Source organism: Sebastes fasciatus, chromosome 10, assembly GCF_043250625.1.
Source record: "Sebastes fasciatus isolate fSebFas1 chromosome 10, fSebFas1.pri, whole genome shotgun sequence".
Classification (NCBI taxonomy): domain Eukaryota; kingdom Metazoa; phylum Chordata; class Actinopteri; order Perciformes; family Sebastidae; genus Sebastes; species Sebastes fasciatus.
The window spans coordinates 22416800-22444483 of NC_133804.1; the positions used below are offsets into that span (position 1 = coordinate 22416800).

Here is a 27684-nt window from a genome sequence, read left to right on the forward strand (position 1 = left end):
GTTTTTGTGAACGAAATTAACACTACATCACACATCACAGTATGAACCTAAATATTTATAGATACTTATAAGTGTGTATACAGTACAGTACTGTATATGCACTTAAAGTAACATACGTTTATAATAAAGCTACCTACACTAGTGTTTAAATTCTCTAAAGGAAGACTGAAGCAGAGGGGTAGAAAGTGCTGAAATACTTAAAGAGGGAAAGTGGGTGTAGAAAATATGGTTTTCATTTTAACAAATATAAAAGCCCATAGATAACATCTAAATATGGTTATATTTATGCAATATGTTTTTTTACACCACCCTGATGGTTTCGCAGCCATAGATATGGAGTATATTGCACAGATATATCTGTAGAAGAGTTCCTTATGTCTTTTTTTATGGTGCTCCAGGAGTGTGCTGACAGCACTCAGGGGCTTAGTTTTGCAGATTAGCTCCACCTTCGCTGGAAACCTTTGGCTGAACCTCAGGAGACCTGAACCAGCTCCACCACACAGTTTAACAAACACAGACGAGCCCTCCACCCCCTCGATGCTCCAGTCTGTCAGTCTGTCTGTCTGCTGGTCTCTGTTGTTTGTGCTCACCCACATTTTATGTCTCCCATTATGTTGCTTGTTTGCTCCTTTTTCACTTTTCTGTGACAGATTTGTGATCATCTGTCATTCAAAGTGTCTTCTTCGTTATTGTTTCCTCTCATGTTGTGTATTTGATTCACATCTTCCGTCTTAATGTTTGTACGTGCACAAACACCAGCTGCAGTGGGGTGTTCAGGTGCTGCATCCTCTTGGGAACTAAATGGGCAATCCCATTACAAAATCACCTGTGGATAATATATAGAAACAGCCTAAGTAATATTTTAACAGGATAACAACTAGGGGTGGAAAAAAAAATCAATTCACCTATGTATCGCAATTTATTTCTTTGTGAAATAGATTTTTAAATGCCAGAATCTATGTATTTGCTTCATTTGAGTTTATGTGATGGTAGGAGGAAGTTACGGCTTTTATTGTTGTAGTCTGAGTAACGTGACATCATGTCTGTTCCATATCTGCCAGCCAAAACAAACAGCAGCTGGCTGTAGCGAGCCCGAAACGAAAAAGTAGAAAACGGTGGAGGGTCTGCGTTGATACGACCTGCACTCTCACATGTTAAATCCAACGTGGTAAACACTACACATACAGTAGAGTATGGAAACACTTTGGGTTTCACACATTGCCACTAAAAGTAGAGCTAGACATCACGGCTAAAGCTGCATGCCAACTCTGTCATGGACCGGAAACATTATCGTATTTCGGTAACGTGCGGTCAATCCAGCCGTAACTCCTCTCATCTCCGTGGTCAAATCGGTCGACGCCACAACTGTAGAGCACCCATATACTGACATTTATGTTATATGCATTCAAATGGATGTATAAAGAGAACGGAGCTGACGGGAGAGCTAGCGACGGACTTGGCGAAGTGAGCGGAAGTATACACGTGTTTGCAAAAATAAGGTGTTAACAAAGGGAACTGTATATACAATATATATACAGTATATGGAAATAAGATTGATTGGATTGGATTGTACACGAAGGAACTAATGGTATGCCAAACCAGGACTCCTCTAAGACCACAGTCACCGCTGGTCTGTCATCAAATATTACTCCACACACTTGGTTCGTTAGGCGCATTTCGAGCTGGGCGACACTGGGAACATAATGATTTCAGTGGCATTTAATAAGTGAAATGGCTCTTAGAATATATGCAATATTTAGATTTTTTTGTGTTTTCTTACTAGTCTTATTAGTTATTAGTCGGCTAGTCTGTTTAATAAACGTCATAATTAGTCATTAGGAACATCCCAGTCCAGACCCCTGCACTTAGTTTGTCAGACTTTTTAAAAAGCCAGACAGTTTAGAGCTGATTTGGTTTAATGTACTCCCGGGGCGGGAATGTTACATCAACACAGAAACACCCCACTATGACTCCATTCACACTTCTCTCCAGTACTGAGGGGCAGCTGGTGGCTGACCTTTAAATATTTTATGAGCTTCAATCCGCTGACAGGAATGTTTTGTCAGTGGCTTTCTTAATGACTGCAGGGAGTAAACAGACTCGAGCTCCATTAGGACCAACGGTCGTTGTACTTTCTCATATTATCAGCGGCTATGTTTACACGTATGTACATTAACTTGGCTCTTGGCTGAATTGTTAAACTGTTATGATGCACTTTTTGATTCCCTGCAGCTGAGTGTCCCATTCATGTTGCCACAAATAAACCTCTTAACAGAATATTTCTGTCCACTTGTGATGTCCCGCCCACTACTCGAGCAGCCTGCCAGCTATAAACCGATGTGGCTTTTCTGGCGCCTCTGCCTTCGCTTGTTGCCGTGGCTTCTGTTGATATCAGGATGTACCCGTAATACTGTGCAAGACCAGATTTTTACCATGCATACAGCGGCAGTGACAGAAAGAAGCCAGGCATCTTAACAGCGTGTCTCATTACCTGAGCTTATCCAACTGTGTTTTCATGCATCAACTCAGAATCAGCTTGCCTGCGTCACCAGATTGGCAGTGCATGAAAATGCAGTAATTTGCTGTATCGTGTCCGTCTCCTCCTGCTCAGTATTTCTTCCTATTTTTTTCCTTTTCTGTGATTCTTTCTTTCACTTTGCTCCATCAGTTTTTCATCATTCCCCTTGTATTTCTTCTTCCGTCCTCTCTGTGTGACTGGATGAGAGCTGACAGACTCCAGTAGACCCTCTCAGCAGCGTCGCCCATTAGCTCCGTCATGCGTTCAACGCGCCTCACCTCCCCGACTGAGTCTATTATAGACCAAAGTCGGCAGGCCCGCCGCAATCCTGAAGACAGTGCCAGGGAGTTTTCAGACTGGTGGCAAATCAGTCTCATGCTGATATAATAATCTGTTCTGGATTAATGAACGCTTGGTTACACTGGTGTTCTGACCTTACATGTGTAAGAAGAAGGTGGGAAAATCTGCACCCTTATGTTCTTGTGTCTCCATGTGAGCTAATGTCTTGACCCAACACATTCCTGTACATTTGAGTTGTTCATTATTTTCTTATTTGGAGGTGACGAAGTGATCCAATTTAGTTAATAAGTAGGAGAACAGCAGCATGAAACAATGAAAGAACAGCTCACATGGTGACATAAGGGCATATTGGTGTAATTTCCCCGCCTTTCTGCTACATGCTGCAGGTCCTTTCTCACTTGACAAGTCCATCCAATTAAGTTTATAGGTGATGATATTAAACGTAAATGCAGTTACACGATGCAACAGTGGTGCTAGTCTTCAATCTGGGCAATTTTTTTTTTGCTGTCGGATAACTGGGATAAACTATGCTACATTTATGTGTCCGGGAAAATATAATTATCTGGCACCAAGTAGCAGATCTTCATCCTCAAGCCCCTTGCTATTAAAGCGAGACTTAACCTTTACGACTGATTTTAAGACTGTAATCTTGGATAATGGAGCCTCCCGGCAACACTCAATGGCCCATGTTGAAGCTTGAAATTTGCAATCTCTTATACGGTATGCCCAAAGTGGGGTCGGACTTTGGAGGCAGATGGACTAGACAGTTGCTGATGATAATGATCAACATGCCAAAAAGTATAGAAGCAAATAGACAAAACTTTTTTTTGACCACACTGCCATTTTGGACTGAAAATGCTTATTATATTTATAATATTTTATTGTTCAATACAGGCCATTTTAGTAGAATATGACAATAGAAAATATATATATTTTTTTACTTTTGTATGGCACTTTGTAGGCGGATGTTTTACTGCCGTCTGGTAGTCGTTTTCAGTCCAAAAATGATGGAAGCGTAGCTTTGCTGCTGGGCGCTGATGTTGCAATGGACGGACAATTGACTTTCACTTCTTGACAACTTTGATCATGCGCTCGCATGAATGTGACCACATGATATTTTAACTCGCACTCTCACAAGACATGATCGCATATGCAACAATTTCTGTCGCAGTCTGGAGTCCTGACATGACCTGCCTTTGAATGAATACAGTAAATGAAAACCATTAAAACTCCAGAATGTCTTAACTTTGGCTCTTGTGAAATAAACAGCTGGCCGAATTATTCAGAGGAGAGAAACCATAATGGATTTATGGTGGTGTGGAGATTCTGTGCCGTTGTGGAGGCTGCAGAAGTCATTACATCATGTGTTGTAGAGAGCCAAATTTAACGTTTAGATCCAGTCCCATCGGTGGGGCACCAGTTGGAGTCCAACAGATGGTGTGTGTGTGTGTGTGTGTGTGTGTGAGGGAGAGTTTGCAAGTTCATGTATTGATGGTATATTTTGTATAATTCAGGCGCTTGAGAAACAGTTGTCCCATTGTCATGCAATCATTTAAAAATACTGAATACTAGTGGCTAAAGGCCTGTTTATTCTATTTCACATTTCATACAGACATTATGCCATGTATAAATAACAATGACAGTAGATTGTAGTCAAGTCAAGTTTATTTATATAGCACATTTAAAAACAACTGGAGTTGAACAAAGTACTGTACAAATAAGTAAATGCAACCCTGTCTACTACAAAATGATGTTCCCATACAACTAAACTGCATTCTCAATTACGTTTCGAGGGAAACTTATTTTCTCCCGCAATGGGGTTGCAGTTTGAAATAGTTTTAAACACGTGGTTAACGTTGTCAATTGAAACAAAACAAAACAAAAAAAACGCAACAGTACTACTTGGCTAGGTTTCGTATAAAAACATCACGATTTGGCTTAAAATCACTACGTTTGTTTCGTTATTTAAGTTACAGACGTAAATTGAAATAAGTTAACGTTGGGACACGAACAGCGGCCTCCTGGGTGAAAGTCCTGTGTTTGTTTGACCCATCCACCACCCCGACCGTCTCCCTATGCGGACTTCTGCAACAAAATATGTTTCCCTGAAAACGTAATTCATTCACAATGCAGTTTCGTTGTATGGGAATGTAACTTTTAGGAAACAGGGCTGGTGAACGGCACAATAGTGAGTAAAACATCATCAAAGCACCAAAAACAACAATAAATGGCATTGGGAAAATACAAGGCAATATCATAATATGTGCAGAAAAAAAACCTTTTAAGATCAGTTTATACAAAAATTTTTTTTATAAAAGATTATAAAATATTAAAACCACTAAGAGCAACCACTGGCCATTGGAAATATGTAGGTCTTAAGTTTTAGGGATCCATGCATTTTGTAGAATTAAAGACTCTTCATTCATATTTAGTGTAGGTTTCTAAAATAAATCTTAAGCTGTATTTGTTGATGTTGTGGTATCAAACACAAAAATTTCATTGTCTTGGACTCAAGATAGATTTAATATACGATGCCATAGATTTAATACGATTTACTGTGATTTGCTTTTTAAGCCGGGGTCCATTTTATCCAAACATGTAGATATTACAGATTAACCGTCTATGATTAAAAATGTAGGCAAGCTTAACATGTGTATGTGTGTGTGTGTGTGTGTGTGTGTGTGTGTGTGTGTGTGTGTGTGTGTGTGTGTGTGCATTTATTTTCTTTGCAAGTGCATAGATTATGTGCCTTTCAGAGGACGCTTCTGTCTGAAGCACTTTGCGACATCTTCTTCTGACATCTACCAGCAGAGTCCTGCCCCCTCATGTATCTATGTGAAACTCGATAAAGGCCATATCCCCTTTATTCTACTGTATATGCATTTGAAGATAAAGCTTCCTGACAGGCACATACATGAAGTTGTACATGAAGATTATTCATCAGGACACTTTTCATAAATCATCCTGCTCAAATAGTCTATACAGCTGACCTTTAACCTTGTTCTCCAGCAACCTCTGGATCCTATCTCTTCATATTAGCAAGTTGATCCATGGAAACACGTTGCTGTGCTAATAACTTTCAGTCACAATCCAAAAGCATTTGATTTTGAGATGATGTTGATAACGATAATTGTGATTATAGATAACAAAGATAAGAAATAGAGGCCATGATGGTGACATTTTTATCAAGGTCTGCTTCTTTAATCCTCATCCCTAATCCTCATCATTTTTGCTCCGTCGTTTTCCAGAACGTGTCTTTTACGAAGGTCAAAAGGAAGGACTCTATGATGTATGGATATACAATGATAACGAGACACTGAAGTTGTGAGCATGGAAGGAACAAAAGAGTGATAACCTCTGGTAAAAGTGTGGTCTTATTCAAGGACTAGACATTTACATATTCATAAGTTATCTTTGAATGCGTGAGTGTGAATCTTATGCTTCAGTGTGAGCCTCTTACTTTAAGAGCGCATTGCATTGTGGTTTGTACAATAGTTGTTTTCAAGAGTAGGTGGTCCTAAAAGTGGGTCGTGTCTAGAAGGTAAAATCCAAATTGCGAAACTCTTGCAAGATGGTTAAGGTTAGGCATTGACCTTGAATGTTTAAGGTTGGGATAGGTAGTGGTAGGTAGCGAGTCTTGCAAGACTTTTTCGGACGTTTTCGCAACTTGGGGGATACAATCTAGACACGACCCTGAAAGTGTCCAGAAAGTCCAGCTTTTACAAGTTCTTTTGGAAAGAAAGTCAAGTTTACATTCACTGTTTATCAGCAAAATCATTGTGCATCCTTGAGATCTAGTGAAGGTGTAGAATGATTGAGCATTAAACCACTGGCGACAATATGTATTGCATCCCCTTGTACTCGCGTGTATGCTCAACATACAAACAAAACAGGAACTCGCTCTTAAAAACATTGCAAGTGAAAAAGCTTTGAGGATAATAGCAACCGTTTTGGGGTTAAAATGATCTAAATATGAGCACCATTGGTTATCTCGAGGTAATAGGATAGGCTAAGTCATTATGACAAGGTAATGGCCTGATATCTCAAGATAATGGGCCTGAAAATATATATTAGTAACCATGACTGTGCTCAGTTTCGGTATGAAGATTCAACTAACTTTCAAGGGGATGCTAGAAGTCTGTCGTCACGGCTGTAAGTAGGAAGCATTAATCCATATCACAGTTTACTCTAACTCTAACTTGTGTTGAGCATCTTGAACATATGTCATCTGTTGGAATGTAATCCATGATGCAATATACTCTGAGTCAATGTTTACATGATTGCATGTTTGTTTGGTCTTGTGTGTTTGTGTTTGTGTGTTTGTGTGTGTGAGTCAGAGTGAATATTGTGTAAGAAGATTATGCGCATCAGTATTATTCTGGATGTCACAGAACTGGGTCTACATATAATGAAAGAACACACATCTTTATGTATGTGTGACATTTTTAACTACTGTAGGGTGAATCTGTTCCTCCTTTGTTGCTTATTTCACAGCAGAAAATTCATGCATTCATGCTGCGTAACACAACATGTTCTAAGTATTGTCTGAGGCTATGAGCTCTGCCCTTTGTGGTATTATTCATAATGTAGATAATATAATGATTTGGTTCATTTTGCTGTTGGATTTGTGCAGAGGCGTCTCAGCTTTAGATATCCACATGATGAACTGGTTCTGACGGCTGCCCATATGGCTGAAGCATAATGGGTTTTGTTATTCACAGGCTAAAACTACAGGTCTTGATCCTCCTCGGTCTCCTGCTGACCGCTCTGTCAGGCCGACCTTCACTGTGCACCCCGCCTGCACGGCTGTGGAAATGTATATTCACTCACCAGTCAAAACATGTTCCATCACTGTTTTGGTTGAATTCTGCACAAGTAATATAAAGTATGAATGAAAATGTATATAAAAAAACAGGTTTGTTATAGGTTACATGCTCCCAAGATGCATTATTTCTTACTGGCGACCCAGGATTGTCTCTATTTTTAGAGTGTGTGGATGTTTTACTGCAACGCAGGACAGAGTAATCTTCTTTTCATGTGAAGAGCAAAAGCTTTGCATTGCACTTCTGGTGCAAATGAACAGCCAGTTGCCTATGAAATATTCAGCCCGGTCTCATTCCCAGGGCATCAAATACCGACGTCGGTGTTCTTTGACATTTTGCTGACTTTTTTTTCAGACTTTTTGGGACATTTCTTAGAATTTTCTTCTGCCTTTCTTCTGGCTTTTTTTTGGGACATTTTTCTTTTTCTTTTTCGACATTCAAACATTATTCAGACTTTTCTTCTGCATTTCTTCCATTCTCATTCCCAAAGGCGTCAAATACCGATACTTTGTCACGGCCATCGGTGTCCTTTTTTTTTTTTTACATTTTTCATTCTTTTCTTCTGCATTTCTTCTGCCTTTTTTTGACCGCACAAGACACCCTTTAGCGTCTGTATGCGATGCACCGGGCTTTCCAATTGTCAACCCATCTACAGCAACAGTAAACTTCAGAGAAAGTGCGCCAGAAGTGTTGTGACGTAGTTCAAAGAGCAAAATGACTCACACAAGGTGGGCGGGAGGGGAGGTGGATGGGTCCAGCAAACACAAGGCTTTCATCCAGGAGACCGCTGTTCATGTCCCGTGTGTTACGTTTCACTTTCACGTTACAATCCGCTGTTTGTTTGAGCCCGTGTTTACAATGTCAAGTCACATTTTCACTGTACAAACGTAGTCATTTTAAGCCCAAACATGTGTTTTTGTTTAATTCACAAGTTTGAGATATACAAATCATAATAGTGAAATCCAGTAGTTATATGAAGCAATACATGACACTCTCCATAGACCTTTTATAAAAATGTGAAAGTTTTTCTTACACATCACCTGGTGGTAACATTACTTCCACTTTATATATTACAGCATTTACAACTTTGTGGTTATCACAGTGAATCATAAACAACTGCTGAATTGAAACCTGTTTGTTTATTTATTGATTTATTACTTACCTTCACTTATCCATGAGAACTCTTGGGAAATATTCCACCTTTCACAAGTAATACATGGCCAGAAATACTAATATAATAACAGCGTTTTCAAGTTTATCTCTTTATTATTATTATTATTCTAAGCCCTGGGTATTGCATATAATATGAAGAGGCAGCTTTGAAAGGCAGTTCAGAGAAAACTAATTTAAAGCCTGTCTACCCTTTGCTAAATCCAAGATTATTGCCCCCAAAGTCTGGTGTGGCACACACAGAGCCGGCCAATTGCTAGACTTCAAATGTCAAAGAAAATTGTGTCATTTGCATAATTTTGATTTGGTTTAGTACGTCTATGTTAATGTAATCTACAGAGTCCGTTGACAGCATGAGTTGTTTTATATTTGTAATTAAAACTTAAGCCTATAATAATATACATGATTATGTCAATTTGTTAATTGTGATCTTGTATCTGCAGGGACTCTCTGCATGTATGGTTACATGAATGTCAGCGCTGCAGGCCAGATGCCGGTGATGGAGGAGCTTGTCAGTGAGAGGTAAGAAGAACTAATCAACATTTATGAAGAATAATCAGTGTGATTGTGATTGAACACTTCCTGACAATTGTCAAATGGTTTGATGCACAGCACATCAAAACAATTAGATAACTCAGTCATATGCAAACTTTATATTTAGTATTTCTGTTTTTAAAAAGTAGATAGACTGTTTCTTTTGCATGCAACCTTTTTAAATATTTCATGGGTGTGCAAGGAACGGCATTCACTGTTTCTTTGGCAACAGTTGCAGCTGTTCTCAATGGTTTTGCCTTGAAAGGTCAGCAGCACCCAAGGTCAAAGTTGAAATAATTTGAATGCAATTTTGAACGGTGCGTCACGCTAAGGGTAGCGATCCCGTGTAGTCTGCCGGCACCGCTCTCCGCATAGAAAAAACAAGCGCTGAGCGATTTTGCCGCTGATCATGTGTGGGTCTGTAATCTGAGGGAAAGAAGACAGAAATCTTGCACATTGTTGGTCACTTGTACTTTCTATGTAGTTTTGACTTGCCTGTTTTTATGGTCCTTTTTATAGATAGTCTAATGAGCACTCCTGTTTTTCATTATGTTATTCATTTTGTCTATGGCGGCTGATTGAAGCTTATATGCAAGAGGAATTCTATTGTATTCCTGTATTTGTGAATGACAGCATTACGTTTGCATTTTTACAAGTGGATGAGTGATCTCAGTTTGTACGGATGCCGTGAGGTATGTCTGGTGTTCTCTATTGAGTGCACTCCCAGACTTGTCAAGTCAAGTTAATTTTATTGACAGAGCCCGATATCCTGAATCACAAATTTGCCTCAAGGGGCTTTAAAATCTGTACAGCATACGGCATCCTCTATCATTAGACCTTCGACTTCCCTGAGTGATTTTTACTTACAGACATGTGACAAACAAAATTAAATAAACCGACATAGTATCTTCATAAAGTTTGTAGCATCCTAACAAAATATTTTTCCTCATTTGGTGTTTTCATTATGGTAGTACCTAATGTGTTACCCCAAAATGTCTCATCCGATTCGGTCGATATCTGGTGACTGAGAGGCCACAGCATCATTTTCATATTCATCAAACCACTCCTGAGTCTTACCTGATGAAGGTGCACTGACATATTGGAAATGTGTGCATCTGAATTGTTCATATGTTCATCCATCCACACAAACTGGTTGTCTGTTCTAAAAAGACTCTTTATCTGTGAAAAATAGCTGCTGCATTGCTTAGTAAACCCGTCTCAGAGGTCTGCAGATTCAAAATGAATTGACTGCCCCGATTCCTTCTTCAAGGGCATTCTCATCTTCAGATTTGTGGCTCAGCTAAGGAAACAATAGAGTGTGGGATTTCTGATGCTCGGCTCGCTGCCTCTGTAGTTATCTCGCCCTCAGGCTTGTTGGTTTGATTGAAACAGGGATCCTGCTGAAACTGCTGGGTGGTCTTTTTCTCACTGCTTTGGAATGTAAAGATTCATTTTATAGCTTCCTCCGCCTGGCTAACGTCTTTTTAGCTCCGAAGCTGAGAGAGAAATATTTTACATTCTTCTTAAATCATCACTGTGAAAGTGCAGTCGGACCAATTTTTTTTCTGACTGCTTGCTTTAACTCACAGACTGATAAGAAAATAGAAAAATATGCATAGAGTGAAAGAGACAATATAAATGCAGAAGTACAGTACAGCACTAGTACATGTCTCTGTTGTTGTATTCCTACACTAAATATCTTGACACTGATAAGAACAATTTTGCTCTTCCTTCCTCTTTCTGTCAAAGGCTAGTTTAAACTTGTTGTGTGTTGTTGTGTATTTATTTTGTTGTTACCATGGCAACAACTATCCTCTTTCTGAAAAAGCTGTGCAGGAGATAAGAGCCCAGTAGGAGAGCACAAACATCCCTCAACTTTTAATTATTCCTCGACTCTGCAAACATCTCATTAGCTTTTGGAATTTAGTGTTTATCTAGTAAATGTCATTATCATCAATCAGTCAGCTCAGAGTCTCAATAAGCTCGTTCTTGCGGGAAATCTGCACTGATTTGTACATAATTATTAACTGTCTATTATTCTTAGGATAACCATAACGTGTTTATTTTAACCACTGGGATTTCTTACATTAAACAAAATTAACACGTGATCATAAACTTTTACCTAACCTAAATTTGATACCAGATCAAATGCCCAAAAGAGAGAATTCATAGTTTAGGAAAATACAAAGTATTGGCAGTAATATGGAGCCTCCCGCTGCCTTGAGAGAAACCTGATGGCTCTGGCCAGCAGGTATGATTTATGACTCACACCTGCCCACGCAGTGCCCTACATACATACATACATACATACATACGTAGTGTCACATATGTTAAGAATGGTTACATATGTGTTACTATGTTGTCTGTTTGGTTGATGACACCGATCAAGACAAGTGGTGCACTTTCATGCATTAAAACAGAATGACAGATGATCCATTAAAGCAAGAGGTCAGTAGCCGTGTTTCCATCCACATATTTTTATTCAAATTTAAAGTATCTCATTAGATTTGAAGTACGTGCGAAAGACAAATTCCCATATAAAGAGAAGCTGACAGAGGCAAAGGGGCGATATTTTAGTTAGTTAATGATATCGATCCTTACGAATTAGGAGGACGACTTGTTATGTTTCCAGTTCGCAACCTCTACTTCTTCTTCTACTCTGTTTACTGGTAGATTACAGCCATGCGTAGCCTTTAGGGCCAACTTCTGTACAAACTACGCTTTGTGTAGCTGAGTTTATTCGCTCTAAAGCAGTCGATGGAAACACGTCTAATTCGTATTTATTTTTTTGCGACTTTTCAAAAGTTTGCTTGAAATTTGCTTCTAAATTATAAGGAAACACGATTAATGTGATGTAAGTTAAAATGACATTAAGAAAAAAAAAAACGTAATATACATCCTATAGACACACACTCAAACACAGCATACATTACTATTGAGGGGGACATCATGTTTAATGCCAATTTAGCATAATTAGCATACTTCTTAATCTTCAACCCGCTATTTCTTAATTAGTGGAAACACTATATGTTGTTGCTGCTGGAGGCTGAAACCTATATTAGTCATATCACACATGCAAGCAACATGGCATCACATTACTGTCTTATCTCTCCTTTTCCATACATCTAGCCTGAGCAGTTTACTGTATGTGCTGGAGTTTGTCCTCTGGCTCATATGATTCCCGGTCACACCTTATAACATCAGTTCCTGTGCCAAATGTGGTCCACATTATGTTCACTTTGCTGCGTGGGATTCTGAAAATTTAATAAGATACAGCAGCATCACTCTGCAATGACAACCAAGGAAGTGCCCAATTGGACAGTTTACTAGTATCTTAACAGGACATTAGGGTCGTATAGTTGTTGTGTCACATGTTTCTTTTTTTGCAGCCATTTCTTTTCTCCCAAAATCATAGCCATTTATTAACTATATCGTACACACTCTTTTTTAAATTTTACCTTTAAAAATTGCACCAAAATGAACTATTAAATGCATACATTTACCTACACTTAAGATTTAATAAGCATATCTTTATTATCATTGTCAAAAAGGACGAAACTGTCCGTGTACAATGTGGAATCACTTGGGTGCATCCTTTGACTTAAAGAAAAAAAAAAATATATATATACATGCAAATCTTTTATATACAGCGTGCATAATATGTTAAGCTGGTTTAAGCTGTAGTATTTGCAGCGTAAAATGCCTTAGAGCTAAGAATCTTAATTTTAATGAGCCAATGTGGCTCCTAATGCGTAACCCAGTTCTTCCGCAGCCTTGAAATGTTACGATTGGTGGAGACTGTTTAGCAATGCTTTGTTTTAGCTTGTCAAGGGGGCGAGATGATGCATTTTTCATGTCGTACATTTACATTTTACTTAATAATGTGCAGATGGTTTTGAGTATTTCTCGTATGATCATATTTATCACATCCATTCAATTGGCACCTTTAATTGCCAAGTTCATTACACCATATTTACACCATAATATGGACCATCTTCCAAGTGTGATGCAAAGCAAATACTAAATGATAGGTAATTTTGTGATTTCCTTTTGTAAAGTAAATCCCACAATTACAGCATGTACTGTTGTGTATGTAGTGCTCCAGCTTTACACTCATTTTTTAAATGCATCCATTTTAGCGGCTACATATTTACAGTAATGCCGGTGTGGCTTGTTGAGCAGAAACTGTCTTTCCGTCACGGCACGATGTTGAATTGAAACAAAGTGCCAGGTGATGTCTGCTGCACATGCTTTATCTAAAATTGATCTTTCTTCAGTTTGGCCATAGAGGAGTTTTATTTAGTTTATCTCTCAGTGCAGGTTTGAGGTATAGAAAGAGGAGTTTGGAACTGAACATTTAGAAGTTGCTCAAGTTTCGTCAAAGATGCAAAGTTTTACAGTCGTTCTGCACTTTTTTCCATCCTGTATTTAAATCTAAATGCAGGATTTGTACATTCAATAGTTGTTTAATTAGAGAATTGTGTGGCAAATGGTGCTTCTATCTTGTCAGGCTCCAAGTAATGCGTTTGTGTCCGGCTCGCCAGACAATGGACCAATCAGCGTCTTGTGAGGAGCTACTGCAGCTATATGGGCGTGGTTTAGGTGTGTGAGACCCGATGAGACCATAAAGTGAGGCGACACGGAGAGGTGACTGTTACCGTAGATGTTGGAATAGAATCAGTTCAGAACTGGAGAGTATTTCTTTATTGAAAGAAGAGCAATAAAGAAATACTTTATTGCTCTGAAGGCGATGCTTCAGAAAGTCAATGAGTAATCGTGTTGAATAGTCATGATCTCAATATTGACCAAAATAATTATGATTATGATTTTTACCATCATAAAGCAGCCCTAATTCATATGCTAAATATGACAAATTAACTCAAATGTCTAATGGGATAAAATGATGAAGTGATGATATTTTGGACAGACATGGATGTTAACTGCATCTTGAGTGGTTGATGGAGGCATGCAACCACAAGGCCATAATTCTAGTTTATAAACATGGAAAGAATTAGGTCTTCCTCTCACTGGTGGGATGACAAAAGACAAGTTTCAGCAGCAGCAGATCTCATTAGGACTAAAGTATCTTGCCCTTGAAGAAGACCCTGAAACTTTACCAGCTAACACTGTGTGAAAGAAGAATATCCCTGCTGATATCTATTTTAGTGTCACACGATAGCTATCTTTAACAGATACTTCTATTTCACATGGCAAACACATCCTGCAATGTAATAGCTCATGTCAGGGACTTTTATGCAAACATCGAGCGCGATCGTCCCGGAACAGGCCCCGCATGCTCGAGCCATAAGTCAATACGATGCAGTCCGTCAGACTCAGAGCGATCAGATAGCAGCGAGCGTCTCTTTTCCCCTCCTCGAATCAGCTTTCCCTCTCGCTCTGCTGTTTACCTTCCCCTCTCCTCACCACCTCAGGTGTCCTGTGACAGATCCAGTTTTCTGGATGATTGCTTTCTACGGGGAAGTTTCAGACAGCATGAAACTAAACAGAAAGATGGAAAGAGCCGGTCGCCTCTGCCCCGCTTGTTTTGTTACAGTACATTTGTCTATTGTTTGCTCATTCATTCTACTGTTTGCTCACTCATTCAGTGCATTCAGCCATGTAATCCAATCATGGACGTAGCAAGAGATGGATAAATGGTGTAAACTATGCCCTCCAGGTGATAATAATGCCTATTTATTTATGAAGTAAAGCAGGCAGGGTGTTGCAGGGTTTACCCTCCGCACCATTCAGAGATCCATTCATCATTTATCACCTCAAGCCACCTGTACATAATGTTGACACATTGATTCTTCACTGCAGCACAATCTGAGTCTCTTCTGCTTTATTTCTATCCCTCCATTAAAGCCCTTCTTATGCCGTTTGGTGGCTGTGTTGCAGAGTGCAGACTTGGCAGCCAACATCTTCTGCAATCACAGCCTGAATAATTCATTCAGAAACTGCTTATGTAATCTCAAAAAAAGAAATCCTCCATTCATATAAAAAAAAAGTATTTGCTGATGCATGAAGCTAAGCGTGCACACTCACAACTAAGTGCCTGTGCGTTCCATTCAACTCAGACAGGATGATATCTGAATCAAAGCACGCAGGGGCGATGCCGTCAAAATCTCCGGCGATGAAACTGACGTCTGTCAAACCTCTGAATATGTTTTCCTCCCAGATGGACAGGAGTCGGCAGGAGGTGGAGAGAGTGTGTTTGTGTGTATGTGGGTTGGGTGGGTTGACTGTGCCATTATACAGTGTTTCCAACCCGTTTCCATTCGTGCCCGACAAGGTGATTAATCCCATCTGTCACTGATAGCACTTGCAGGCGTGTGCCGGTCCAGCCTCCGAAGCCGCCCCGTGCTCTTTGATCCTCTGCTTTCAGGAAAACAGCAAACATCCTGCAAGATCCTCAATCTGCCTGTTCTTTCACACAACTCACGGCACCTCGTCCACACAGATTGACCATGGGTGTGGCTACTATTGAGGAAATGGTTGTGTCCTTGGTAGTTTTTGGGGGAAATCTGGGGGCATGAATGAACTACGTTTTTTAAAGGTTCTAAGTTTTCTAAGGAGGCTTTCACATCAGGGACCCGGGCCCTGATCCGAGTACACTTGACCCCAAAGTCCAGTTAGTGTGATTAGTGTGAACGCTCCGTACCGTACCCGTGGCCGAGTCCACTTGAAAAAGTGGTCTGGAGTACGGTTCATGTGCACTCGGGTACGGTTCGCATCAGGTGTAAAAGCCAACGGTACCAAATCCTCTGAAATCTGTATATGCGCGCAGCATGCTTTGGGGGCATTGGGGTTGAGCGATGTTTGTTAAATTATTTAGCTAATTTAATGGTCTGCCTCCGAAGAACGAGAGCGGCTCAGCGGGCAGAGACCTCCCCGTGTGAAACCAAGTCAACGTTGACATTTTTTTCCTTAGTTTTGTTACGTAACTTGCATACTTAACTAAAGCCAGTTACATAACAAATTGACTTATTTTACGTAACAAATGTACTTATTTTAACCCAAACCATGATCTTTTCCTAAACCTAATCAAGTAGTTTTGAAGCCTTAACGTACTGTAACCAAGTAGTTTTTAGCTTTAGTTTTTGTAAACCTAAAAACAATAGGATGAATGCGTGGAGCTGTCATTTTGTATTATTTATTGATACTATGATTTTGTCCTTGAGATAATTCTCCTTGTTGCCAGATGGAAAAGGACAAGCAAGAATAAAAACAAACAAAAGTACCTAAAGCAGAAGAAAGCCCACACGACACATGTTAACCTCCTTGACTGTATTCTGCAGTTTGCTGGTTTCCATATCAAACAGGCTCTGAAAAAAAATATTAAAATGATCAGTTGTAGAACACAAATCAATCTTGAATTTTAATTTCTACCTTCAGTAAGCAGTGTTCTGCAGGTACCCACTTTCACCCTGGCTTTCTGAATGAAATGCGAGGGTTTGTGCATAATATTTTAATCTTCACTTCCCTGCTTTCATCCCTCACCAAGCACAAGACTCTCACTGCCATTTATCACTCGGGGGGGGGAAGCTGCATGTTCATTCTGCAGCACTAATACAGGACAAAAGCAGGATAAATGAAAGAAGTGGAACTCAAAAGCTACTTTCACAAAATGCCTCTCCTGCTTTGGATGCAGAGAAGATTTGAACTAGTGTCGTTTCTTAACCCACAGCCGAGGAAAAATGGAAGAATGGTTCTTTGCCAGCTTCCCCACTGAAACCAATATGTCATATTTCATGTCAGAGTGCAGAACAATTAGCTAATTTGTGCTGACAAGAGGCTCTGAGCTAAAGTCTGCCCAGTGTTTTCACACAGAGTTGTTCTCTTTCATACACACATGCTACGGACTGCTGCAGAGTGTTTGTGATCTTATTGACACACATACACAGACTTCCACTGTGATCGTTTTCTTTTTTTGAGACACCCAGAAACACAATCACATTATGGTATCTCTGCAAACACACAAACGTATCCTCATAAAACGTTTCTTATGATATCTTACGAAGAGTTATTCCTCGTTGGGTTCTCCTCAGTGGGCAACCTCTGAGAAGTGAAGACAACGCTGAAGTGCCTTAAACTTGCATTCTTTCTAATCCTTTTTTTTCCAGTGTTTATTCCAGTCGAAAATCAACAATTCCAGAGGTCTAAACTGTTGTGAGCCCAGTTGACCTTTTCATACACTCATATATAGATTTTTACTTGAATAGGAAACTCTCACATTTAAATTCCAGCATGGAAAAACAGATTAACATAGCACACCGAAGACACAATGCACATCATGACATATATTAGACCTCTGTGTCATCAATCACTAATGACTGACAATACAGTGTAGACTGGAGTGTGATGGATTATACCCTCACAAGGTTAAACAGGGCGTGTCAACATTCACGGCTACCTGTGGAGGTGGGAAATAGCCTTGTGCACACAGCGTCTTTGACCTCGCTGTGAGTGTGTGTGTATCAGCACTGTCAAACTTCCGTGAATAGAAATACAAACTTTCTGATTTGGTTTACTTCCAAAAACACCGCATGGAACTTTCCATTTTTATAGCGAAAGTCTCCAGAGGACGGACAGTAATTTGTCTCAGAGTTGTATTTTCATGCCCCTTGCCTGAGAGCACTTTACGACAGTACGTGTCACTTTTTTAAAGAGACAAATCTGAAAGGCAAATTTCATCTCTTCTGTCGTGGAAAGAGCAGCTTGGTTATTGACCCCAAATTAACACTCATTTTTCCAAATCTATTTAACATCGGCTCCGGGGCGACACAGTAAGTAGGCTGGCTGTCCTTCAACTGGAGGACCTTGTCATATTAAGAATCCGCTGAAGTGCCCTTGAGCAAGACGCTGAGGTCCTACAGTCAGTCGTCTTAGAAAAGCACAAATGTGAGCTGCTAAAGCACAGACATTAGTTTGTGAGACACATCCTTAAAATGATTAATAGCTTTGTTTGTGTGAATTTGCATGGAGCAGATGGATGTCCACTGAATCACAACACTTCCAGTAGCATCACATTTTTTATTGTTTACAGTCATTCAGCTTTTTTGTTGGAAACAAACCAAAAGCACATTTTAAGTTTTCATTTAAAACAGCTAAAGGTTCTCACTGCACAGCCCCATTATTTCTTAAATTGGTCCTCACAAAGATAGATGTACACTTACACAAACACATTGGCACACACATTTATCTCCTTTTTCATATAAACAGTAAAACATCTCACGCATGATGTTTGTGTCTCCTTTAAGCTCGGATTAAAAAGCTGAGTCCTTCTTGATCTTAGCTCATTAATAATCAAACCAGCCAGCTCTAAATGAGGACGTCTGTTTCTGCCTCGATCTGCCAGTTTAACATTCTGGGCTGTGTTTTCTTCACGATGAGGCTTTTAGCCAGCAAAGTGGCATTTTTGTCTGGTACATACTGCAGGTTTGGTGTGTTTGATATTTTAGTGGCTCGCTGTCAGCTCGGCTGTGGCTGAGTGGGAGGCGAGCTGCAGTGGGGGAGTGTCGGGAGGGATCAGGCTGCACGGAGCAGCTCGGCCGTCACGTCGGTCCCGCTCAGATCGGGTCAAGATGCACGGTGCCGGATTATTGTCATGTCCGTAGTAATGCGCATGCAAGCAGATCCTATTCTGACTCTGCTCCAAAGCTTACTGGCACTTTTTGTGGATCGGTAGAAAAAGGAAAGGACAAAATATGATATTATGGAGTATATTCTACATTTTGAGCCAGACTCTCTGCCTCCTTAAGGAGTTTTACTGTTTCTTCACACTGTATCTACATCAATCTGCATCTCTGACACATCAGTTTATTCTGCAGAGATGCTTTAGTGTTGAATCAGCTCTGAACTGTCTCCATCTTCATCACATTTCGCTGGCCCATTTTACTGTTCAGTGTGTTTTTATTCTTCCAGTTAAGAACTGACCAGATGTTAGCTTTGTGATATCATGTCCAGATGTCTTTCAGCATCTCTGATTAGATTTTGAAGCAGAAAATGCTTCACCAATCTCAAACATCTAATTGTATTAAACAGAAATTCGAAAAATGTGACTAACGGCGTCCCATTGTCCCGGGGCCGATAGAAAATGTGTTTGGGACACTGTAAACTCACTATAGACGCCCCTAGGGGATGCACCCTATTGTTTCCCTGATAATGCTACGTTGCAAACAAAAAATCTGTGTTGAAATCAGCAGGACGAGAGCTAGTTAACCTTAGATGTTAGCTCTGTGCAGGACTGTGCTGCTTAAGCTAAATTCAGACTACAAGACTTTCAAAATGGTCAGATCTCTGGACTGTTCACACTACACAACTTGCTGTCTTGTAATCAGGAGTATGGTTTTCACACAACATGACTGACCGGAGAGAAGAGGTCACACACTACAAGATCTTTCACCAGGAGGAATCCCCGATGAGGTCACCAAACTACATTTTGTCACAAAAACACACGCGAGAAATTCACGGTAAATGACATGATACCATACGACACATTGCTGATGTTGTTGTTGGCACATGTGTTTAGAAAATAGCCTGTTTCCACAGGTTTCCACACTCTTTTTTTACTATTTATTCCTCCAGGTGCAACAACAACTTTGCTCCGTGTAGTAAATGCAGCACATACAGTAAGGTCCTGTTGTTACAGGCGACCCCTCCTCTCCCAGGTCTCTCTCCAGATATTTACCATGCTAGTCATCGGCGAGCCTCTCGGCTTTAACTCCAGTTAACTGGCTCTCGTCCTGCCAATTGCAGGACGGGAGGTAGCATTGATTTACATTATCATGCGTTCAGTAATACATGAGTATTGGGCGAAGGCCTATTCTAACATTATCATGATGTGTTCAAATGTAATCTTGTTAAATTTTTGGTGAGAAACTTGAATGAATCCAGTTGTTTGAAGGAGAAGTTTTTGAAGTATCGTCTAGTAAACTTCTGGTATCCCTAGTTCAGCTACAGTACATGGATTAATTTTGTTAGCACACTGCAGCTTCTTCACCGGCTGCCCTTTACCAAAGACAACAAGTAACCAAGCAACAGAGAGGACACATCTAATCAACAGCAGAGTGCTGTATTTATGTGAAGCAAATGCCCTTGTAAGAAAAGAAAACAAAATCTACATTTAATAGATTTTTTCATACAGCATATTACCACTACTTTTTCAGAAACTGTGTGAGACTTATGATAAAACAACAACCAAACAAAGGGGGTTAGATTGCCAAAGTACAGTCTGCATGGCTGCAGGACTGCAGCAAAAAACTATGCAAAGAGAAGAAGTCTATCGTGGCTCAGATATGAATGAAGATCCTCACAAATGTAGTAATACAAATATTTGATTAGATTTGGAAACTGACTCACTCTGGCACATGCACGTGAGCTCGAACGTGGGTGTGTGTGTGCACATGTATGTGTGTGAATGTTAATTAGTCCCATTAACACAGTAGATGTGACACTTGAACAAACACAGCAGGCGAGGAGGGGCAGCTGGAGTGAATCACACACAAACAGTCAGTGTTTAGATAAAATTAACTGGAATTATAAATCACAAATCTGCTTTATGATGGAGAAACTTTCATGTGGTTAATCCAAAACACCAGCTAACAGTACTGTACTTAGTGTTGATGGTTTGGTGTAACAGTACTGTACTTAGTGTTGTTTGTTTTGGTCTGGTCCGTGTTAACTGTCAGCACTGACAACTTTTGCCTAAGTGTTAAAGGGTCAGTTTATTTTCTCACCCACAGTAAAATCCTGGGTTTTCTTTTTTTATATTTGTCTCTGAAATGTCTGCGGCTACCTCGAAACCACGTGGGCAAACAGAATTATGTTCAGTATTTTGCATTTCTAGAAACAGTGTCCTGTTTCTCAGAATGATTCAGAGACCTCACTGTCAACCGTTTTCATTCATTTCACTACATTTCATTAGAACTAGTCCCTATGGAAGTGTGAAGAGTAAATCCTAATAATTTACACTCTGCAAAACTTTAGATGGTAACTGTCTGTGTGTCCAGTTCTAAGAAACACAGACACACAGCCTCACAGTTCCCAACCAAAAAGAACCAAATAGGAAGGACTCTTTTCGACATACAAGTAAAAAAAGTCTAGATATGAAGATTAAAATTGGACTAAATTGACTGATTTCACAATGACGAGGTGCTCTGCAGCAGCCCTGTGTCCTAAAATGTCAGCAGAGATGCTTTTGAACTTCATGTATTTCAGTGGAAGAACTTTATTGGTGTTCTGGGAGCGATGCAATGTGGCTGTGTGTTTTTTGCTGTGGAGCACAAAGGGGAATTAGGTGGAAATAGTTAAACCTTTGATGAAATCTGTTTTCTGTTGGATGATTCATAGCAACAGTAATTTTTAGGAGGTGTAAACCGTGGCTGTCAGATGCTTTGAATCAAATCTATGATCATATTTTTGGCCATAGTTAACAAACCTTTAGTACACTTATAATGCAATTCAATACAACAAAACCACAAACTGTCTGTCTGACACAGATCCAACAAAGATGCATGATTATAAGCTCAACGAAGGTTTTTGTTGCATTATATTGCACAGATTTGTCGTTCATTGAGTCCACCCCCTGCAGTTTCTCTATCAGAGGAATAACAAGTTCACACATTGTCTGCGTGGCTCAACAGCAGGGATGTGTGGTCTCTGTAGGTGGTGGAGCAGCACACATTAATTACTGGGGCAAAGCTCATCTGCTGCATGCTGCGAGTTCACGTCATGTCTTTGAAGTGTCCCCAAAACTCACCCAGATATGTAAACTTTACCAGCGCTGTGTGGTAGCAACATAAAACACAGACTGACCAAGCCTCCATCACTGCACCATGCTCAAGAAAATCATGGTATTTCACATTATTGCAAGATCATTACATCTCATATTACAGTCATTTAGTTTTTATAATAATTTTGGTAAAAAAAGGGATATAATCAGTAAATGTTTTATGATACAGGCATTTGAAGCAGATGGTTCAATATTGTGGGATATAAGCTTATTTACTTTCTTGAGAGTTAGATGAGAAGATCGATACCACTCTCTTGTTTGTACTATAAGGTACCACATCTACACTTACTGCAGTGGCTCAATAACCAATAGCAAAAGACTAGAGGTCAGTGTGTGAGTTTGAATTAAGGTGAAACAGGGCAAGTGCTGAAAAACTGACTAATTCTTACAATCACCCTCCTCTGGAAAAATTAAAAACTGAGGGTCAGATTACTGTAGGCAGTCCAAAGAACATTGATAGCCATTTGGACATTATAGAAGAGCATTTTAACATTAGTTTGACCCGGATTCTTCTCCCCTAAAGTGAAGTTTGAATTCCTGTCTGAGCTCAGCAGATGTGATGACACAGAATGATGGATTAATGTGGGTCAGTCGTACCGAGGTGAGATTTGGACAAAGTGTGCAGACGCCGTTCCACCTCGTCTTCTCTCCATCATCTCTCTATTTGTTCTTATGCACCTTTTATGTCTGCTTGACTTTCCATTTCTGTCTTAACCTTCTCAGTATCTATCTGACTCTTTGATGTACACTTACTTACTTTTTCTGAGCTCAGTGAATCCAGTATGGGAATCCCTTCAGCTATATGCACTCATCCCAGAAATCTTAAGAGCTTTAGCGGACATCCATCCCCAGGCAGGAGACTCCGAGGCATAGCAACCAGATATAACCAGATCCAACAGAGGAGAGATCAACATAAAACACACTGGCTTCAGTCACTGTTGTGGATTTAATTTCATATTATACTACGGATGCTGCTGCATTTATAGTGCTAGAATATTCTGTCTGAAAGGTTTAAGGTAAAGTATAACATAAAACACAAGTTTTAACCCAAGAGAAATATATATAGATGTCTGGATAAGCAATATCCGTTCACTGTGTTGGAAGGGGTAAGACTGTAAGGACATGACGGCGATCAACCTTAATTTATTAAAGGTCCCATATCGTGCTCATTTTCTGATTCATACTTGTATTTTGTGTTTCTAATAGAACATGTTTACGTGCTGTAATGTTAAAAAAAATACATTATTTTTCTCGTACTGTCTGCCTGAATATACCTATATTTATCCTCTGTCTGAAACGTTTCGTTTTAGTGCATTTCAATGGAATTGCAACGGAATTGCGTTGCTAGGCAACAGTTTGGGTCCATGTTTACTTCCTGTCAGCTGATGTTATTTACATACACTGGAACAGGAAATAAACTGGGACACATTTAGAATATTTACGTTTAAAACCGTGTTATGGTCTAAATATTGTATATTTGTGACATCACAAATGGACAGAAATTCTAACGGCTTGTTTCAAACGCACAATTTCTGAATACGGGCTGTGTGTATTTCTCCGTATATTGAGTGTTTTGATAGTTTAACAGTATTTATATTGCGCTTAAACCTGCTTTATAATGTAAAAGACCTGAAAATCTCACTTTTTACAATATGGGACCTTTAACATATCACATATGATATATAACATATGCTCAGGTTCAGACATGTGTATAAAACAAATGGTTGTACTGTATAACAAGAGATGAATGCACACAAACTTGAAAAATTACAATCCAAACATAAGTCAAATTGCATTGAAGTCTATGGGATCTTCGGTTTGCTTCCCCCCAAAAAGGACGCCACCTTGACTTTTTGTGAAGTACCCGTATGTGCCGGTCTGATTTATTGTATCTTTGTAGTTGGTATTCAAGAAATCAATAAACTTAACTGTTTTGTACCAACAGGAAATTATGTAATACGTGCACCAACTGTTATTAGGGTTTTTCACACACTTAGTCATCATGAATGTCGTAAACAAAATGCACTTTACACTGTTTTGCTACAACTGCTGCTACAATTGAACTCCTCTCCAAAGAGGAATCTGTGAGAAAAATAACATCTGCGGTATTTTCATTCATCAGAATTTGTAAATAACAGATGAGAGGTTGGTTGAGAGCCACTGCAAACATGAGAGGTCTAAAGTTGTGTTAACGCTCTACTGTTTATTTGCTTGTAGCACCAATACAGAACAGACAGGACAAATGGCTTCCACTGTAATTATTTTCAACAATCATACAGTAAAAAGTAAAAATAATGTTAACATTCAACAGTGAGACTTGTTCAATACTCTCTGCAAATCAGAATCTTATTTTTCTGTGGTGTTTACTGTGTGACTCTAGTCACCACTGAGCATCTGAGCATCTCTCAGCTGGTGTGATGGGGACCAAACAAAAGCAGAGTCATTTACACTTAGTCAAAAACATGTTGCCAGGCAACTCAAACTGGTGTTTAACTGCTGCCATCATCACCAGCTTGATTTTTTCCAGGGTCCTTCAGATGATGAATGTGTCACTTTATGTAAAACCAAACCAATTTCTAGTCAGTCTGTCAGTATGCTCGGCAAATAACTCTATTTCACTGTCATTGTTTTTAAGGTTTTGGACTTAGAACATGTGTTCTACTGTTGCACATATTGTTAGTCACTGTGGGTTTGAGCTTTAGCTTAATGCCAGAAATTTAACTTACACAAGACAATCATTCACAAACGGAAAATGTGACTATCCCACAGGGTTCCACAATTAATCAAATATTAATCGTGATCATGATTTTGATGAAGGACTGCGATATTGATGTTTAAAATGATCCACTCATAGAAAACTGCTGCATAAATCAAGCTCTTCCTAAACCAACAGCTAGAGATGCACCATCAATCAGCAGCCGATCGAAGCCGGACAGTTTTCAGCACTTTCATATATCATACTATTCATATGTCACACACAACATTTCGTCGGTGTGGAAGTTCTTCAGTGGGTGAAGGAGACATAAAACTGCAATTTGTCACAACTGTAAGTCCATTATTGGCTGTGGAGGAACAACCTTAAAAACATTTGGAACAACTAACTTAATCTGACTCTTATTATATTGTAATTCATACCCATGATGCTGCTCAAAGTAATTTCAGCGACCGGCTCGGCTTGGGGTTTCATGGATGTAACTCATAAATAATCTTTAGTTGGAGCATTTCTTCTGCTTTCAATTTGGCAAAGCGTCGACAGTGAGAATGCATGGAGAGTTCAGACTGAAAGCTGACAGCTCTGACTCATAACGGGCTGCCAGTTGGTTGGAGATTGAGCAGCAGGGTGACATGCTCCTTATTCAACCTCGTGAAAAAAAAGACACAACTTTGTAGACTTTGTAATGACGGGATCATTTCCATTTAAAGAGATGTCAATCAAAAGTAATTTAGTAATTTGGCCTCACCTCTGAGGCACGTCTTTGTCTAAAGGGGCTCCGGGTGGAGGTGAGGATGTGGAGGTTTGGTGGGTCACATTTGTTGAAGCTGTTTCAGCACCAAACTGGCACCAGGTGCAGCACATTTCCAGATTTCCCCTGTTGCATTACGAGCAAAGCTGACATCAGGATGAGGCCAATAAACGATTGATGATTGGAGGGGAAATGGATATACTACTAGAGAAACTCATGTTAAGTAATTGGATGAAGCTGAACTCATATTGTCGCGTGTTACTTCTACTTCAGGATGTGTGGAAAGCTGCCAGAATCACGCCTTGTGCCTTCGGGGAAATTGTTATGAAGACAATTAGCCTCATATGATCGCAGCACTTCTTATTCCAATTTAACACTAACGGTCGTATGATGCCTCACGCTGCTTTGTCACTAATTTGACTTTGAATCACACAAGAAATGAGTCAACGACTCTGGGAAAAACAGGAAGTTAGCTGCCTGTTTCTTTCACTTGTGACTCACTCATGTTTGTTTTGCGAGATGGAGGGTTGGACGGTGGAGAGGAAAAAGCCTGAGCCTCATTATTTCTTATGTATTTAAGGGTGCATTAAATCTGTGACCTTTACTGACCTCTTGGAGCGACCAGTATTTATAGAAGCCACAGCATGTCTTCTTCCACAAAGTTTGTGCTGCTGCCAACACAGAGTGTCAATTACAGGTAATGGTAGCAAACAGTTACGAGCAACATTTTTTTCACAGCTGAGTAGATTACGCAGGTTAATTAGAGATCAATTCATTAGATACGATTATCCATCCATAGGACATGATAAAGATGTAATACAACACAGTGTTAGATGTTGAAACACTGCTTTGTCATTTACTTTTCCAATAAAAATAGAGGAAAACTAGGGGTTGGGTGGGGTTGTAGTGGTCTCGGCCATATTTAAAGGAAACTTATTATATGTGTGGCTGTTCTGACTATGAGTCAGCTGAACTAGATTCCTTTGCACTCACAACAGCTAATCCAGGGGGTTACTTTCTGTGTTTGCTTTCAGTCAAACTCAGAGAAGTGTTTGAATGATTTATGTGAAATTGACTTTTATTTGGAAAGGTTTAGGAGACTTGTGCTCCAATATGCTGTTTTTGCTGGAGTTTGCATTCCTGAATCTGTCCAACAGAAGTGGCATGTGTAATGCTGGTGTGACTCATCGTCAGAATAAGATCCAGGTTGAAAAGCTCTGGAATTTAGCTTTAAACTAATTGTTGTAATTTTATAATAACAAAGTTATTCTAATCTTACTTCATTTGAATCCGAGCCACATGAAGTTAAATTCAACGAATACAAAAATGCAGCAAAGTCATAATGTTTTTTAGTGAAAAGGAAAAGAAAAAAAATGGATGTGATTCCCTCCTTATTTTACCAGCTGGACGTCCCAGACTTAAATGACTTTCAACACAAAGCAGATTTCACTCTGAGGTCCTTTTCTATTTTGAACCCTCTCTGGTGTATTTAGTGTCAGGAAGGTTACTGAACACTTATTGTCCTTCGCTGCCTGTAACATTGGTCACACATCATTAAGTGTTCAGGAAGACCGGGTCGTCGCATTACGCTCTGGCAACCACCTCAAGAGTGCAGATGAGTTTCACTGGCCTGAAATGGGCTCAGCTATTTCTGGTCCATCAGTATATTGCACTGTCTACTCATTTTGTTAGAAGACTGGAAAATTAGATTTTTCTTCAGGTAAGCCTTTTGTGAGAATCACATTTGTCAGTTGCTTTTACTTGTTTTTTTCACACAGATAGAATAGAAAGTCCTTACTGGTAAACACAAATTCGAAGGTAAGTCCACTAAAATAAAACAGGAAATAATAACTGAAAACTAGAAACAAGGAAAACATAACTTTCTTTGGACAATTTAAAGCTTTAGCAGCTTAAAATGAGCAAAATCAGGCTTATGTCAGTTTAGCAATAATAAAGGAGTCATCTGGATTTGTTTGATTGTACTCAATTTAGCTCAGGTTAGATCCATCACAGTGAGTATTTTCACTCTTTCTGGTAATGCCAGTCTGATTATCAGACTGAATTGCCATGTTTTGGGCATTC

General features: G+C 39.6%; 2 protein-coding genes across 5 annotated transcripts in view; both read left to right on the forward strand.

The window, feature by feature from the left end:
- The window catches only part of htr4 (5-hydroxytryptamine receptor 4), a 165915-nt gene that overhangs the window by 49278 nt on the left and 88953 nt on the right, over positions 1-27684 (forward strand). For all 4 annotated transcript variants that reach the window (XM_074649021.1, XM_074649023.1, XM_074649024.1 and 1 more), the window contains exon 2: positions 9255-9333. In XM_074649021.1, the coding sequence (XP_074505122.1) occupies positions 9266-9333 (68 nt within the window). In that variant the 5' untranslated portion in view covers positions 9255-9265. The remainder of the gene's footprint in view (positions 1-9254; positions 9334-27684) is intronic.
- pde6a (phosphodiesterase 6A, cGMP-specific, rod, alpha) overlaps positions 1-27684 on the forward strand; it is a 221754-nt gene that overhangs the window by 8418 nt on the left and 185652 nt on the right. The window lies entirely within an intron of this gene.